Source organism: Malania oleifera, unplaced genomic scaffold (assembly GCF_029873635.1).
Source record: "Malania oleifera isolate guangnan ecotype guangnan unplaced genomic scaffold, ASM2987363v1 ctg156, whole genome shotgun sequence".
Lineage (NCBI taxonomy): Eukaryota > Viridiplantae > Streptophyta > Magnoliopsida > Santalales > Ximeniaceae > Malania > Malania oleifera.
In genome coordinates, this window is record NW_026651730.1 from 6497 (window position 1) to 21174 (window position 14678).

The window sequence follows — 14678 nt, forward strand, 5'->3', positions numbered from 1 at the left end:
AATTAAATTCTTGATTTTTTTTTCTTCATTATTTATGATTGTCTTCCTCAACTGAATTCTTGAAAATCATTTGTGGCATCTCTTGAATCGAGTGATCCAAACATTGAAACCAGTTCTTCAAATCTTACAAATCCATATTTTTTCAATTTGAATGAAAATACAAGCAGCATCTTGGTTACGCAACCATTATTTGGAATGAAGAATTATCATTCTTGGTCCAAGGCTATGATCTTAACTTTCACTGCCAAGAAGAAGATAGATTTCATTAATGACAAAAATGTTGAGCCAGATCCAGAATCTTCTTTCTATGAAGATTGGTTAAGCTGTAACACAATGGTGATTTCATGGATGATTAACTCCATGCACATTGATGTATCTAGCAGGATGATGTATTGTCAAACTGCTAAAGAGATATGGCTTAAATTGCAAAAACTTTTTTCATAGGGTAATGGTTCCAAACTCTACAATCTTTAGAAGGAGATCTCTAATATATCTCAAAACCATATGACAATTACAAAGTACTTCACAAGATTCAAGAAGTTGTGGGATCAACTGTTGAATCTGGAGCTATTACTAAAGTGCACCTATGGAGCAATCAAAACCTTAAATGCTTCTCATGAAAAGACTTATGCTATGAGGTTTTTGATGGGTTTGAATGAGAATTTTGAGACTATAAGGACTCAAATTCTGATGCATGAGCCTTTTCCTTCGATTATCAAGATTTATGCCTTGGTTCTTCAAGAAGAGTCTCACAAGAATGTAGGATATGAAGAATATTACACTATCAAGTCAGATTCAATAGCAATGTATGCCAATTTGAAGGGAAGTAATTCTGGAAATTCTTCTTGAAACAAACGAAATAACAAAAGGGAGAGACTGGTATGCACTCACTGCAACATGCTTGGATATACAATTGATAGATGTTACAAGTTACATGGTTATCCACCAGGATATAAACCAAAAGGAAGATCAAGTGTTAATCAGGTCACTCGCAATCCGGGAACAGCAACTGAGAGTGTGTCAGTTCAATGTCCCATTTCTAAAGCTCAATGTGAGCAATTCTTGACTTTCCTTAATCCTGGGAATAATTTTGGTAAGAATTATCATGCAGCCAATGTGAGTACTAGTAATGGATTACCAAATTTGGCATCTGGAGCTATTGATGTGTGTTCATCTGCTGATGATCCTTCTATTGCTGGTGTGGCTACCAATAAACCACATTGTCAAGCTAATAATTACCTTGAAACTATGTCAGGTGTTGTTTATAACCCTATCTTAAATCCAAATTTGACACATTCCATTTTTTTAGCCAAACTAGTTAATCGAACCTGTTTTGAAACTACTGATTAGGTTATAAACACAGGTGCTACTAACCACATGGTGCATTCTGTATCTTGTTTCACCACCATAATAGCCACAATGAACACTCATGTAAATTTTCCAAATGGTGAGGTAGCTTTAGTCACACATATTGGGACTGTCAAAATCAATGAAAACCTCATCTTATATGATGTTCTTTGTGTTCCATCCTTTAGCTTCAATCTTATATTAGTTAGCCAACTTACCAAATTTGTTCTTTGTTGCCTTATTTTTTTTGGTAATTTGTGTTTCATCCAGGACCTTGCTCACTGGAACACACTTGGCCAGGGTAAAGAGTGCAATGGCCTATACCTGCTAGAAGATAGCAATTTTGTTCCTTCTTTTGTTTCATCTGTTTCCTCTGTTAATAAAACTCAGCCACATATATGGCATTTTAGGTTGGGACATCCTTCCAATACCAAACCGCTTTTACTCAAGTCAAGTAATGTACAGATTTGTGATTCAAGTGAAGATTTCTTTTGTGATGTTTGTTCTCTTGCCAAAAAAAATGATTGTCTTTTAATAAAAGTTTGCATACTTCCCAGATTTGTTTTGACTTGATTCATTGTGATTTGTGGTGTCCATTTTCAGTACCTACTATTGATTCCTACAAATACTTCCTCACTATAGTGGATGATCATTCTAGATGTACATGGGTTTACTTGTTAAAGCACAAGTCACAAACTCAGTCCATATTAGAATAATTTTGCAGAATGGTTGAAACTCAATTTTCTAGGAAAGTGAAGATAATTCGAACTGATAAGGAAACTAAATTCATGATGAGAGATTTCTTTGCTAAAAGGGGCATCTTGCATCATTTAAGTTGTGTTGAGACTCCTCAACAAAATGCAATTGTAGAAAGGAAACATCAACATATTTTGAATGTAGCTAGGTCACTTATGTTCCATTCTCATTTACCTTTACATCTTTGGGGACATTGTGTTTTAACTGCTATATATCTAATTAATAGGATTCCTAGTACACCTCTATCTCACAAAACCCCTTATGAGGTTCTTTATGGCAGTCCTCCTTCCTATGATCATCTAAGAATTTTTGGCTGTCTTTGTTATGCTTCAATATTAGCACATAATAGGTCCAAATTTGCAGCAAGAGCAAGGAGGTGTATCTTTCTAGGCTATCCTTTTGGCATAAAAGGTTAAAAAATCTTTAGACTTGTCTACAAATGCAATTTTCATATCCAGAAATGTGGTTTTTCATGAAAGCATATTTCCTTTCATTGAGGGTAAAGCTGCAATTTCATATCCTTTTACTTCAAATATTGAAGTTAATAATCTTGCATCTTCCAACTCAGGCAATGATTTTTTTTGTCACTCCTATTCCTATCCAAGATGAGTCTTCCTTATTTAAATTCTATTCCTAATTCTGCTCTAGTTCAGGTTTCCGATTTATCTACTACAGTTCCTTCTTTGCATGTGCCCACAGTTTCTATTCCTATCACATTAGTACCTGCTTCTACATCAACTCATGAATCACCATCAGCACCTATAAGAAGATCATCTCAACAATCCACTAAACCAACATACTTATAGGATTACTGAATTTAATAATCTTGCATCTTCCAAATCAGGTAATGATTTTTTTGTCACTTCTATTCCTATCCAAGATGAGTTTATTTTTAAATTTTGTTCCTAATTCTGCTCTAGTTCAGGTTTCTGATTTATCTACTGTAGTTCCTTCTTTGCATGTGCCCACATTTTCTATTCCTATCACATCAGTACCTGCTTCTACATCAACTCATGAATCACCCTCAACACCTATCAGAAGATAATATCAACAATCCACTAAACCAATATACTTACAGGATTACGCTTGTGCTACCACTCATGTTTCTAGTGCAGCTTATGATATGGCTGATGGACTCACTTCCCATTTAGAACCTTCCTATCATTCATATTTGCTGGCAGTTAATTCCTTACCTCAAGAGCCACAATTTTTCTTTCAAGCTATTTAAAATCCTTTGTGGAGATCAGCAATGGACAAAGAAATTCAAGCTCTTGAACATAATCAAACTTGGAAGCTTACCACATTACCTCTTGGAAAAACCCCTATTGGGTGTAAGTGGGTGTATAATATTAAACTAAATTCTGATGGAACAGTGGAAAGGTACAAGGCTAGACTTGTGGCTAAAGGGTATACACAACCGGAAGGCATTGATTTTCTTGAGACATTTTTTCCTATTGCTAAGACATTAACTTTTTGAGTACTTCTAGCTTTAGCAGCTGCTAGGTGTTGGCCTCTTCACCAATTAGATATACACTATGCCTTTTTACATAGGGATTTACATGAAGAAGTATATATGTCATTGCCTCCTGGTTTTTACAGTAAAGGGAGCCTTCAATTGCTTCTTCTTCCTCACAATTATCTACTCTTTTTTTTTTTTGGTAAAAGAGGGCGGCACCTCCTAAACTTTATTAGAAAACCCCTCACTTATGGCGAAGGAAAACCGTGGTTACAATTTTGAGACTTTGGGACAATAAAAACAAAATTTCAAGACCCTAAAACTAACTTAACCAACATAAACCAAACCAAAAAACCAAACACCAGCAACCAAAAAACTAAGAAACTAAACCACTAAAAGTGAATTAACACAAAACATCATGAGCGCAAAGAAGGAAAACCCAACAAGTCCAATCGAATCATTCCCCTGACTTGCTGAGGAAGATCATCTTGGCAACTATATGATCGAGAAATACCATATTCACCCTGTTTTGCAAAGAAATCTGCACTTTTATTCGCCTCCCTGTAAACATGTTCCACTTTGAACTGTATGCCTCTTAATACTAGCATAAGTTCTTCCCACAAATCCCATAAGTTCCAAACCGAGCACTTCCCAGAATTTATCCACTGAACCAACAAAACAGAGTCACATGCAATCTCCACTTGATCAAATCCAAGATCTTTGTACAAATTAATCCCTAAAATAATCGCCTTCAATTCAACCATATTATTTGTTCCATATCCTAATAATGAGGAAAAAGCTGCTTTAAATAAACCTTTTTTCATCTCTTATCATGCCTCCACCACCACAATTCCCTGGGTTACCTCTACAGCTCACATCCACATTCAGCTTAACCCAACCTATCCCAAGTTTACACCATCTAACTACACGAGGAAGACTAACCCCACATTTTTTACTTGAATATCCAAAGCACGAAGGACTGCAATATTCGTGCAAGAAGCAAGTGCACATTTATTTAACTTGTCTGAAATGGATCTCAGCCAAAATTTAATATCAAGCCACATAGTTCTCACCGAATCATGAATTGATTCCATCCTGGCTCTACATTGACGAGTCCAGAGTCTCCAAATGATGAGACTAAGTATAAGACCTACCAAAATGCCTAACTGTAAGGCCCGTCTTGCACAACTAAACCAAACATTAACTCTGCCTTTCCAAGTACTTGTTGCCATACAACTAACACCCAACGCCACTGCTGCTTTTTTCCATACCTCCTGAGCAAAAGATCTGGTGCAAAATACATGATCTAGAGATTCAATCTTGGCATTTGAACAACAATCACATCGAGAGGCCATCTGGACACCTACTTCTTTAATACGAGTATCAACCGGAAGACAAGCAAATCAAGACTTCCACATACAAATTGACACCCTTTTTGGCAACATAGGATGCCAGATCCATTTTGCAATTAAGAATTCCTCTTTATGCTCCCTTATAATTTCCCAAACACTTGTCGTGGTGAATTTTCCATCTGTTGAAGGTTCCCAATTTACTGTATCAGGACCCTCCATGCAAGAAATAGTAGAGTTCATTACTTCCTCAGCCTGATCTTCATCCAACAGTTCCACTAATAATTCAACATTCCACCCATCTCTATCCCAACAATCTCGAGTTCGAAGCTTATGGTTACTGATTTCCTGAACCTTAGCACAAAGGGGTCCGGAGGCTAACCAATGATCAAACCAAAAAGAAGCCGATCCTTCTTTAATTCGATCATGGACATGCTCTAAAACTTTAGGAATCACACGAACAATCGATCTCCAAAATCTGGCTCCTTTCTCTAGTTTCATTTCTCTCAAGTGGTGTTTCTTAGACAAATACTTGCCTCTAAAGAATTGAGTCCACAGATTATCCTTAGTTAACAATCTCCACACAAACTTCATATGCAATGATTTTTTTACCTCCTCCAAATCCCGAACACCCAAACCACCCTCACAAACAGGCTTACAAATATTAGACCAAGAACACCAATTCCTTTTCCTTTTATCATTTACTCCACTCCAAAAAAAATTTGATAACATAGAATTTCTCTTTTTGAAGACATTTGTAGGAATGTCCAATACCTCCAATTGATGAACCACCATTGATGATAATACATGCTTAATTAAAGTTAGGCGGCCCCTTTGAGATAAAAGCTTAAATTTCCAACCCGCTATCTTTTTCCTCAATTTATCAACTAGGGGCTCTAAAATACAGGTCGTAAGCCGACCCGATACCAAAGGAACACCCAAATATATAGCAGGAAAACCTCCTTCCTCAAAGCCAGTCATCCTTAACAGAGATCTCTTCCAAGCAAAAGTAATTCTCTTTGACAAAAAAATACTTGATTTTTCTTTATTTATCAATTGACCAGACCAATCCTCATACTTCTTCAAATTCTTAATAAGCATTCGAATGGAACTTTTCTTGCCATTAGCAAAAATAAGAATGTCATCTGCATAGAGAAGGTGAGATACCAAAGGGGCCCCACAAGGATGATAGTAAGACCTTATCTTATTCTCCATAAAATTTTTCTTTAGAAGTCGAGATAGAACTTCCTGTAAAATAATAAATAAATAAGGAGATAAAGGATTTCCTTGCCGAAGCCCTTGAGAGGGTTTAAAGAACCCTTTATAAGTGTCATTCATCATAATGGAGAACCAAGGAGAGGAAACACATTCTGCCACTAAACCACAGAATCTTCAAGAGAAACCAAAGCTTTCCAGAACCATGTTTAAAAAATCTCAATCGCCTCTATCATATGCCTTAGCCATGTCCACTTTGATCATTACATTTCCACCATTAGACTTCTTGTGCAGAGAATGAACCATTTCTTGTGCCAAAGAAATATTTTCAAATATACTTCTACAAGGAATGAAAGCTCTCTATTCTAGAGAAATCAAAGCAGACAATAAACCTGTCATCCTTGCAACAAAAATTTTTGAAAAATTTTTGTTTATAACACTACAAAGACTAATAGGCCTAAACTTGTCAAAACTCTAAGGATTCTAAACTTTTGGGATTAGAACAATGTAAGATGCAGAATAAAATCTAGGAAGAGGGGACCCAACAAAAAAATCTTTAGTTGCATCGGTCATGTCTTCTTTTACAATATCCCAGCAATCCTGGAAAAAAGCCGAGCCAAAACCATCCGAACCTGGGCTACTATTTCTCGAGATAGAAAGAATAGCATCCCTTATCTCCACCTCAGACGGTTCACGACAAAGATCAATATTCTCCTCTTCAGAAACCATAGGAGATATTATATCAACAAGGTTAGCTGTTCGATTGGGTCCTACACCTGTTAAGAACGTTCAAAAATACCTTACTGTACCCTCATGAACAGCTTCCATAGAATCCAATACTTCTCCATTTGGAAGTTTCAATGAATGAATCATAGTCTTCTTCCTCCTTTGGTTCACAAAAGCATGAAAGAACTTTGTATTGTTATCCCCCGCCTCCAACCATTTCTTTTTGGCTAGCTGAGAAATACGAATCTCCTCCCTCTTTTCCCATGCTTCCAGCTCGAGTTTAGTAAGGAAAAAATCTTCCTCTAATTCAAGCGAATACCCTTCCTGAAGTTGAGCCTCTAGAGCCTCCATACTTTCCTCCAATTTTTTAATGTTCTGTTGTACATGTCCAAAAACCTATTTGTTCCAGTTTCGATTGCAACTTTCGTATGTTTCAATTTACCAGCAAGTCTAACTAAACCCGAACCATGAGACTCTTCCCTCCAGGCTTCCTCCACGCAAGACTTAAAAGACTGGTGCGTGCTCCACATATTCTGATACCTGAAGGGAGAAGGACCATACCGATGCAGATTTCTATGAAATCGAATAATCAATGGGTTATGATCTGAAGTCCTCCTCTTTCCATACTCAAAATAAATATTTGGAAAAACTTGGAGAAGATTCGAATTATAGAGCAACCTATCCAGTTTTTCCCAACTCTGAGAATTACCACTGTGACCATTACACCAAGACATGTTGTTGCCAGTACCAACCAAACCCATAAGACCACAGTTGTCCAAGCAATTGTTAAATTCCTCCATAGCCGATAACAGCCTCATATGACCACCAATACGTTCGAAATCTGAACGGATAATATTAAAATCTCCCTCCACTAACCAAGGGAAATCATCCCTCTTTACAAGCTCCAAATCATTCCAAAGTTCCCAGCGATCTGTTTGACGACATTTAGCATAAACAAAAGAAGCCAAGAAAATCTGGTCCACAGAACTAAAAATACCCGAAATAGCTTGATCAGACATATGTTGTAACTCAAAGTGCACTTCCTCTTCCCAAAATATCCAAATTTTACCCCCCACTAAAGAATTCGCACAAAAATTCAGAAAACCACAAAAATCAACCCATTGCGACATCAGACTTTCATCAGAAAATGGCTCTGAAAGAACCAAAATAGAAGGTGAAAAATTCCTCATTAACTTATGTAAATGATTTTTCGACCTGCCTAAACCCCGCACGTTCCACACTAGAATTGTATTAATTATAAATCAATATTCTTTGGACGGGTAATAACCAGTTGAGACTTCTTCTCACTTTGCCTATTAATATCCTTCAACTTAACAATCGGAACATGTAAATCATCATCCGAACAAAAACCTTTTTCTAAAGGGAGTTTTTCTAAATTATTTGTCTCCACCTCCCTATCCGATTCACAATTATGTGGGACACACCTGGCCATGAAAGTACACTCTTGTTCCAAAATTTCTGTAACCATATTATTAGACGTCATCAACTAACCACGCACTACTATGCCATCTTCCACTATCAGAATATTAGCGTCAGGAGCACCCAAGATAGGTTAAAAACTCTCCTCCCCCTGCACAAACTCATACTGATTTATATTTCACTGCAAAGTCTCCACTTCAGGCCTTGGATCTTCAAGAACAAACTCCCCCTCTTCCAGCTCATGTTGCGGTACTGTCTCAACCACTGGCAAAATTTGTGATGTCGTTGCACCCTCTTGAGCCTGAGCCCCCTCTATAGGTTCTTCGATAATGCATGGACCTATCAATTCTCTTTGAACTTCCTTCCCTTTATCCAATTTCTTCACACGCCAAACTTCTTGTCGATTTACTTGTCTACCATATTCTGTATCCTTACCTCCATCCCCATTTTTTTGTTTCCTTTCACCCCCTCGGCATACCACCTTTGAATGCCCCTGTTTATAACATTTCTCACAATAAAATCCTTGCTTTTCATATCTTATTTCCTGCCAAATTTTCTGATTTGTAAAAACAACAATCGGGAAAACATCCACTTGATCTACCAATAAATCCACCCCCGTGCACATTCTCGCACCTGTAGCCCTAGTTCGATTAAGCGTAGCATTGTCAGTTCCTAGGTATCGACCAAACCTCGTGGTTAGAATTTGTAAGCAATCAGGTCTGTAGATGTGCATCGGAAGACCAGGGAGAAATAACCATTGAGGAGCCTCTCGCGACGACTACGGCGGGACTCCCAGCCCTCATGATGACGGTGACTCAGTGCCGTTCGGGGTTTTGCAGAGGAAACTCAGACGGCGGTCTGTGTCATCTTTCGAGATTTGCAGAGGAGAAGCTCTCGCGACGACGGTGTTGAGTTTCAAGAAGTAAGGGATCCGTTTCAGGGATTTGCAGAGGCAAATCAAACGGCAGTCTGTGGCATTTTTGAGACTTGTACAGGAGAGTTTCTCACGACGAAGGGGCGAGATGACGGAGAGTTCGGGAACTCTAGATCTTGCGACGAAGGTAGCGGGATCCCCAGCCCTCGCGATGACGGCGACTTGGTGCTGTTCGGGTTTTCGCAGAGGAGATTCAGAGGGCGATCTGTGCCGTTTCTGGGATTTGTAGACTGCCTCTCTCCCGCTCCACATCCTCAGCCTCCTCCTATTTGTGCGCGTTTCGCCAGAGAGAAGAGTCACCAGCTGCAACCACGATCACCCACTTCGTCACCTGCCGGGTTTCCTGGACTTTGAATTTGGCAAGCCATTCTTCTACCGGTACTCTGAAATATCCTTAATCAGGTATGTCTCTCTTCAATTTTCATTGAAGAAAGACACCTATAGTCTAGGATTCGATCGCGGCGCCTGCCGGCCCTTTGGAGGATCCTCCACAAGTGGGGTCTCTTTCAAAAGGTGGTTCAGGAACTTTGTCGTATACCCATGTAGTTTCAGGTTCTCATGTTGTTAAACCGTTGTCTTCCTCTTTCAAACTTGCCATGAGATATCCAGTTGATGTTGATGGAGATATTGGTTTTATATTCTCAGAGGCTGAGATGAACAAAGTGGCCGAAGATTTTAGGTTTGCACTGGTTATGAAATTTTTGCGATCTAGACCATCCATTGATGTTATCCGTTTGAATATCATAAAGTTGTAGGGCCTTTCGGAGATCCCTTCTGTTAGTTTCATGGATGATGTTCACGTACTGGTTCAGATGAAGAATGAACGAGATTTTCTTCATGGATGGTCTCGTGAAGGAAGGATTTTGGCTGGATTTTCGTTTCACAATTATTTACTCATGTTGTCTGCACGTTGCTTAAATCTCTTTATGGTATGAGACAAGTTTCAAGACAATGGTATACGAAATTGTCATTTGTTATTCAGCAACTTGGGTTTGTTCAATCGACTGCCGATAATTCTCTTTTTGTTCATGCCAAAGGTTCCTTGTTCACAACTTTATTGGTTTATGTGGATGACATTATTGACTCACTCAAGAAATAAGCAGCACAAAATCTATCCCAAGTATAGGAGTTCTATCATGTAATATTCAGCCTAAAGGCCATATCGTCTCCTCAGGGAATGCGGCTTAATCTCAAATTTTACGTATTTCCAATCAAAAATAAAAAGTTATTGAAATCAGTTCAAATTCGGGGTTTTCAAGATTGTTTGAGATTTATTTTCACAAATTAAATAACAAGAAATGGAAATCCTACGTCTAATCAGTCAGGAATTGAAATACGCGTTGAACTTCAGAATGAAAACTAAAGACGGTAACTTTAACACATCACTTAAAACACGCAATAATAAAACTCAATTAAACACAAACGCGAATGATAAAAACTGAACCTTTAACAAAATTAAGAACTTAAATCAAAATCAAATTTAAACGCAAACAAGAACTCAACAAAATTTAACGCTTTAACAACTTAAACGATAACTGAACACGATAAAAATAAGAACTTTAATAAGACTAACCCTAAACTAAATCGAATTTCAACAAAATTTAAATTTTAAAGAGAACAACTTATTTAATTTCTAAAAACAAAATTTTTTTTTTCTTTTTTTGTATTTTAGAAGATTAAACCAAACTGAACTTTAAGCTATTAAAATTAATTCAAGCACAATTAAATCTTATTCTAATACTAACTAAGAAGGAAGGAAATTAAATACTTCAAAAATAACACCCAACAAGCGTAAAATTAAAACTTTAAATAAATTCGACAAAGAAAAAAATAACAATTATTTAATTCTTTAAAAGTAATGAAGAAACAAAAAAAAAAAAAACTAGAGAGAGAGAGAGTGGCTTGGTTGTTGCCGAAAGGAAAAAAATATATAGGGGAGGGGGAGAAGTGCCCTACGCACGAATGCCCACAAGAGAACATGACCTGGCTGCATGGCCGGGTCACATCAAAGTTGGCTTTTCATTTTTTTTTCTTTTTTCTTTTTTTTGTTTCCCGAAGAACAAAGGTGATTTTGACCCTTCTGGAACTTGTTTCTCTCGAAGCTCAAAACATGGAAGTTGTAGATAATCTTCTCATATTTCTCCAAGATTTCAAATCATCTTGATCGGAGCTTGGACGGGAAAATTATGTGCAAATTACAAACTAATACCGGTTTTAGCTCTTGAAAATTTTCTTACGATAAAAAATGCCAAAAATTTATAAATTGCTCAATAAAACCCAAATATTATATATAGGACACCGTGTTAAAATATCTAGAGTAATTAAGTATTTAATTAAAAATATAAGCCCCAATGCACGAATTAAAGCACCTAATTACGCAGTTTAAGCGTGTAATCAATGATCATCACAGGAAATGATCCCACTTGTGTAGCAACTCTGGATGCTAAATTTGGAATTAAGGATCTTGGATCACTTAAGTTCTTCTTAAGACTTGAAATTGCTAGAAGCAAAAGGGGAATAAGCTTAAGTCAAAGGAAGTTTGCTTTAGACATTTTAAAGGAAACAAGTATGATGGGTTGTAAACCTGCTAAGTCTCCAATGGAAAAACAATTGAAATTTTCAAAGGACAATGGTGAACTTCTATCAGATTCGGGCAAGTGTAGAAGGCTCATAGGTAAATTGATGTATTTAACACTCAGCATACCTGATATTACATATGTTGTAAATAGGCTAAGCTAGTTTTTGGCCAAACCAAGAGTTCCTCATATGCAAGTTGGAACAAGAATCCTATAATACATCAAAGGGACACCTAGACAAGGAATTTTATTTCCTAGTGGTTAAGATTTACAGCTGAAGGCATATTGTGATGCTGATTAGGCTGGATGTCCTGATACAAGGGAGGTCTCTTACTAGGTATTGCGTTTTTCTTGGAGATGCTTTTATTTCTTGGAGATCAAAGAAGCAGTCAATGGTATCAAGATCTTCAGCTGAAACTGAATATAGATCTATGGCAAGCACCACCTGTGAAATTACTTGGATTTTATTTTTACTAAGAGATTTACAAGTTAAGCATGAAAAATTAGTTTTGCTTTACTGTGACAACCAGGCAGCATTGCATATAGCTGCAAATCTAGTGTTCCATAAGAGATCAAAACATATAGAAGCAGATTGTCACATTGTTAGAAATAGAGTTCTAGATGGTATAATCAAGACCTTTCATGTTACATCTAAGAATCAGTTGGCAGACATTTTTACTAAGGCACTTGGTGTAGACAACTATATTAGAATGATCAAGAAGTTGGGATTGATTAATATTTTTGCTCATCAAGTTGAATATCTGGATTGTACTGTGGATGATCAAGCAGAGAGAGCTTTGCTCTTGAGGGGGGGTGTTAAACTTAATGAGCTAATCACCAATGCTGGTAATGCTGGGGTGTTAAACTTAGTGAAAGGCAAGTCAGTGATCCAAGAACAAAGCATGGGTTATGAAGATTTTCTGCCTGTGATATAATTATTTTGTAACCATTGGTAGTTTTAGTAAAATGTTTGTAAAAAATTATTCTTCAACATAAAATTGTTTTATTTTTAGTTTTCTGTTAGCCGGCCCTTGTATATAAACTGGCTGGGCATATGTCATATTATTCATTCATTTTGTAACTTTTCTAATTCTTTAGCTTCATTGATAGTCTTAAAGGGTATTCAGTTTTCTTTACAGGATGTATTTTGATGCTAATAATAATATGGTGAAATACACTATTCTGGTTTGCTGTACCATAATTCATTGGATTCATTGTGCAGTTTTTATTTTTATGTTTCTGTGTTTTGAAGTCATATAGCTTGCTTTTATGTTTTGCACAACTGCACAATAGATGTGCAGCAAACCTAGTTTTACCATGTAGTGAATTCCTCTCTAGATTTAAAAGTTGTAGCATCAAAGTAGGTGACACACATAAACAGCTATTTTGTATATGACTATATGAGTGCCCAAGCTACAAGCAAATTATCAGTGAGAAGGCATAGGTACTGAAATTTAATGCCAAATAAATATTTCCAATCAAGTATGAAAGAAGTAATAAAATGATGAGGGATGCACCTGCTACATTAATTCCCTCACGTCCCTGCCCTCTTTGCTACCCCGAGCAGCACCTAGCTCAACTCCAGAGACTCTCTCTGCAAACTTCAAGGTACTCATAGTTTCAGAATAGGAATTTGCTTCTGGATTCAACTGCACAAACATAAGGGTCTTTGCTTGACCACTTGCAGTAAGAAAAGTATAAATGATAAGCATTACATGAACTCAAAATGCCAAATGTAGAAAGCAATAGAGACACATCCATTAATTATCTCAATTAAACTGCACAATGAAGAAGTAGTACCCAAAGAACTCTGGAGGACTTGAGTTAGCTTGCTGTTTCTGTTTGGTACATGAGCACTCTTATAGAGCAAAGATTTCATCCCCAAGTGTAGATAGTGATTTGTTTATATGTTATGCTTCCCTAAGTCTTTCTCCAGTTGCCTCTGAGCGATCTACCCTTTCACTTCCAGCAAGATCTACTAAATGAAGACTACCACGAAAAGTAGCACCGGACTTCAAATCGGTTCCACGAACATGAATAGTGACAACACTGAGCAGACAAATCTAATTAATTTCACAATGCATTCATAACTAAAAGATAATGCAGAGATAAACATACTGAATATCATTTGAAAGGATTTGTGGGAGCGGCTACTTCTTTCATTCAGAGCAATGGCACCTATAGCTCTGTTCCTGTGTCCTATTAATTCCAATACATCAGAAGTTGACTTGACTGGGAGCATACTAGCATTAGGCACAGCTAACCCATTTGGTTGGGATGTTGTGGATTTTTGTACCAAACAAATAGAATGCAGATATTATGTTCTTAATTTGGTGAAAAAATAAGAACGAAAAATAAGGATGCAAATTTATAGGAAAAAACATCATCAGTCCAGTGACAACAACAACAACAACAATATTTAGGTTCATCCATTGCACAGTGGTGAAAATCCAAACAATAACTCAAGTCTGCATTAACAAAGTGCTCCAAGTGAACAAATGAAAAAGTTGAATTTTTTTAACAAAATAGATGACGAACAACTTGATATTATGATGTATGGTGGTATTTAGAACATTTTGAAAAAATGAGAGCAGAAATCTTGCTCAAAACACTTATGCCCGTGCATGTGGTTAGGGCTTCTCGCTTTCGGACGGTGCAGGGCAACGCAAGCGACACTTTTTGGCTGTGAAATTTCACAAGGCAGCCATCTAGAAGCCTATTTTTGGCCGAGCCAAATATAACAAAGGGGTTATTATTATTATTATTATTATTATTATTATTATTATTATTATTAGGGTGGGGAAGAAAGAATAGGAACGCTATAAAAAAGGCTTTGAGCTACCACCTACAAGATCGGGGGGCGGGAGGGGGAGACAACA

The 14678-nt window shown here is 37.1% G+C and overlaps 1 protein-coding gene across 1 annotated transcript; it reads left to right on the forward strand.

Annotated features, from left to right (window-relative positions):
* Nucleotides 1–504: 504 nt before the first annotated feature.
* On the forward strand, nt 505–2063 carry LOC131147125 (uncharacterized). The gene is made up of 5 exons (XM_058096917.1): nt 505–826; nt 950–1255; nt 1364–1452; nt 1618–1801; nt 1951–2063. Exons 1-5 carry the CDS (start codon nt 505–507, stop codon nt 2061–2063), a joined length of 1014 nt encoding a protein of 337 aa, XP_057952900.1.
* Nucleotides 2064–14678: the final 12615 nt, after the last annotated feature.

Excerpts from the sequence above, each read along its gene's own strand:
- LOC131147125 (XM_058096917.1), top strand. The coding sequence starts at position 505 with ATGACAATTACAAAGTACTTCACAAGATTCAAGAAGTTGTGGGATCAA. Across the intron at positions 827-949 it reads GTATGCCAATTTGAAGGGAA|GATATAAACCAAAAGGAAGA; the intron begins GTAATTCTGGAA and ends GTTATCCACCAG. Across the intron at positions 1,256-1,363 it reads TTACCTTGAAACTATGTCAG|GTGCTACTAACCACATGGTG; the intron begins GTGTTGTTTATA and ends TTATAAACACAG.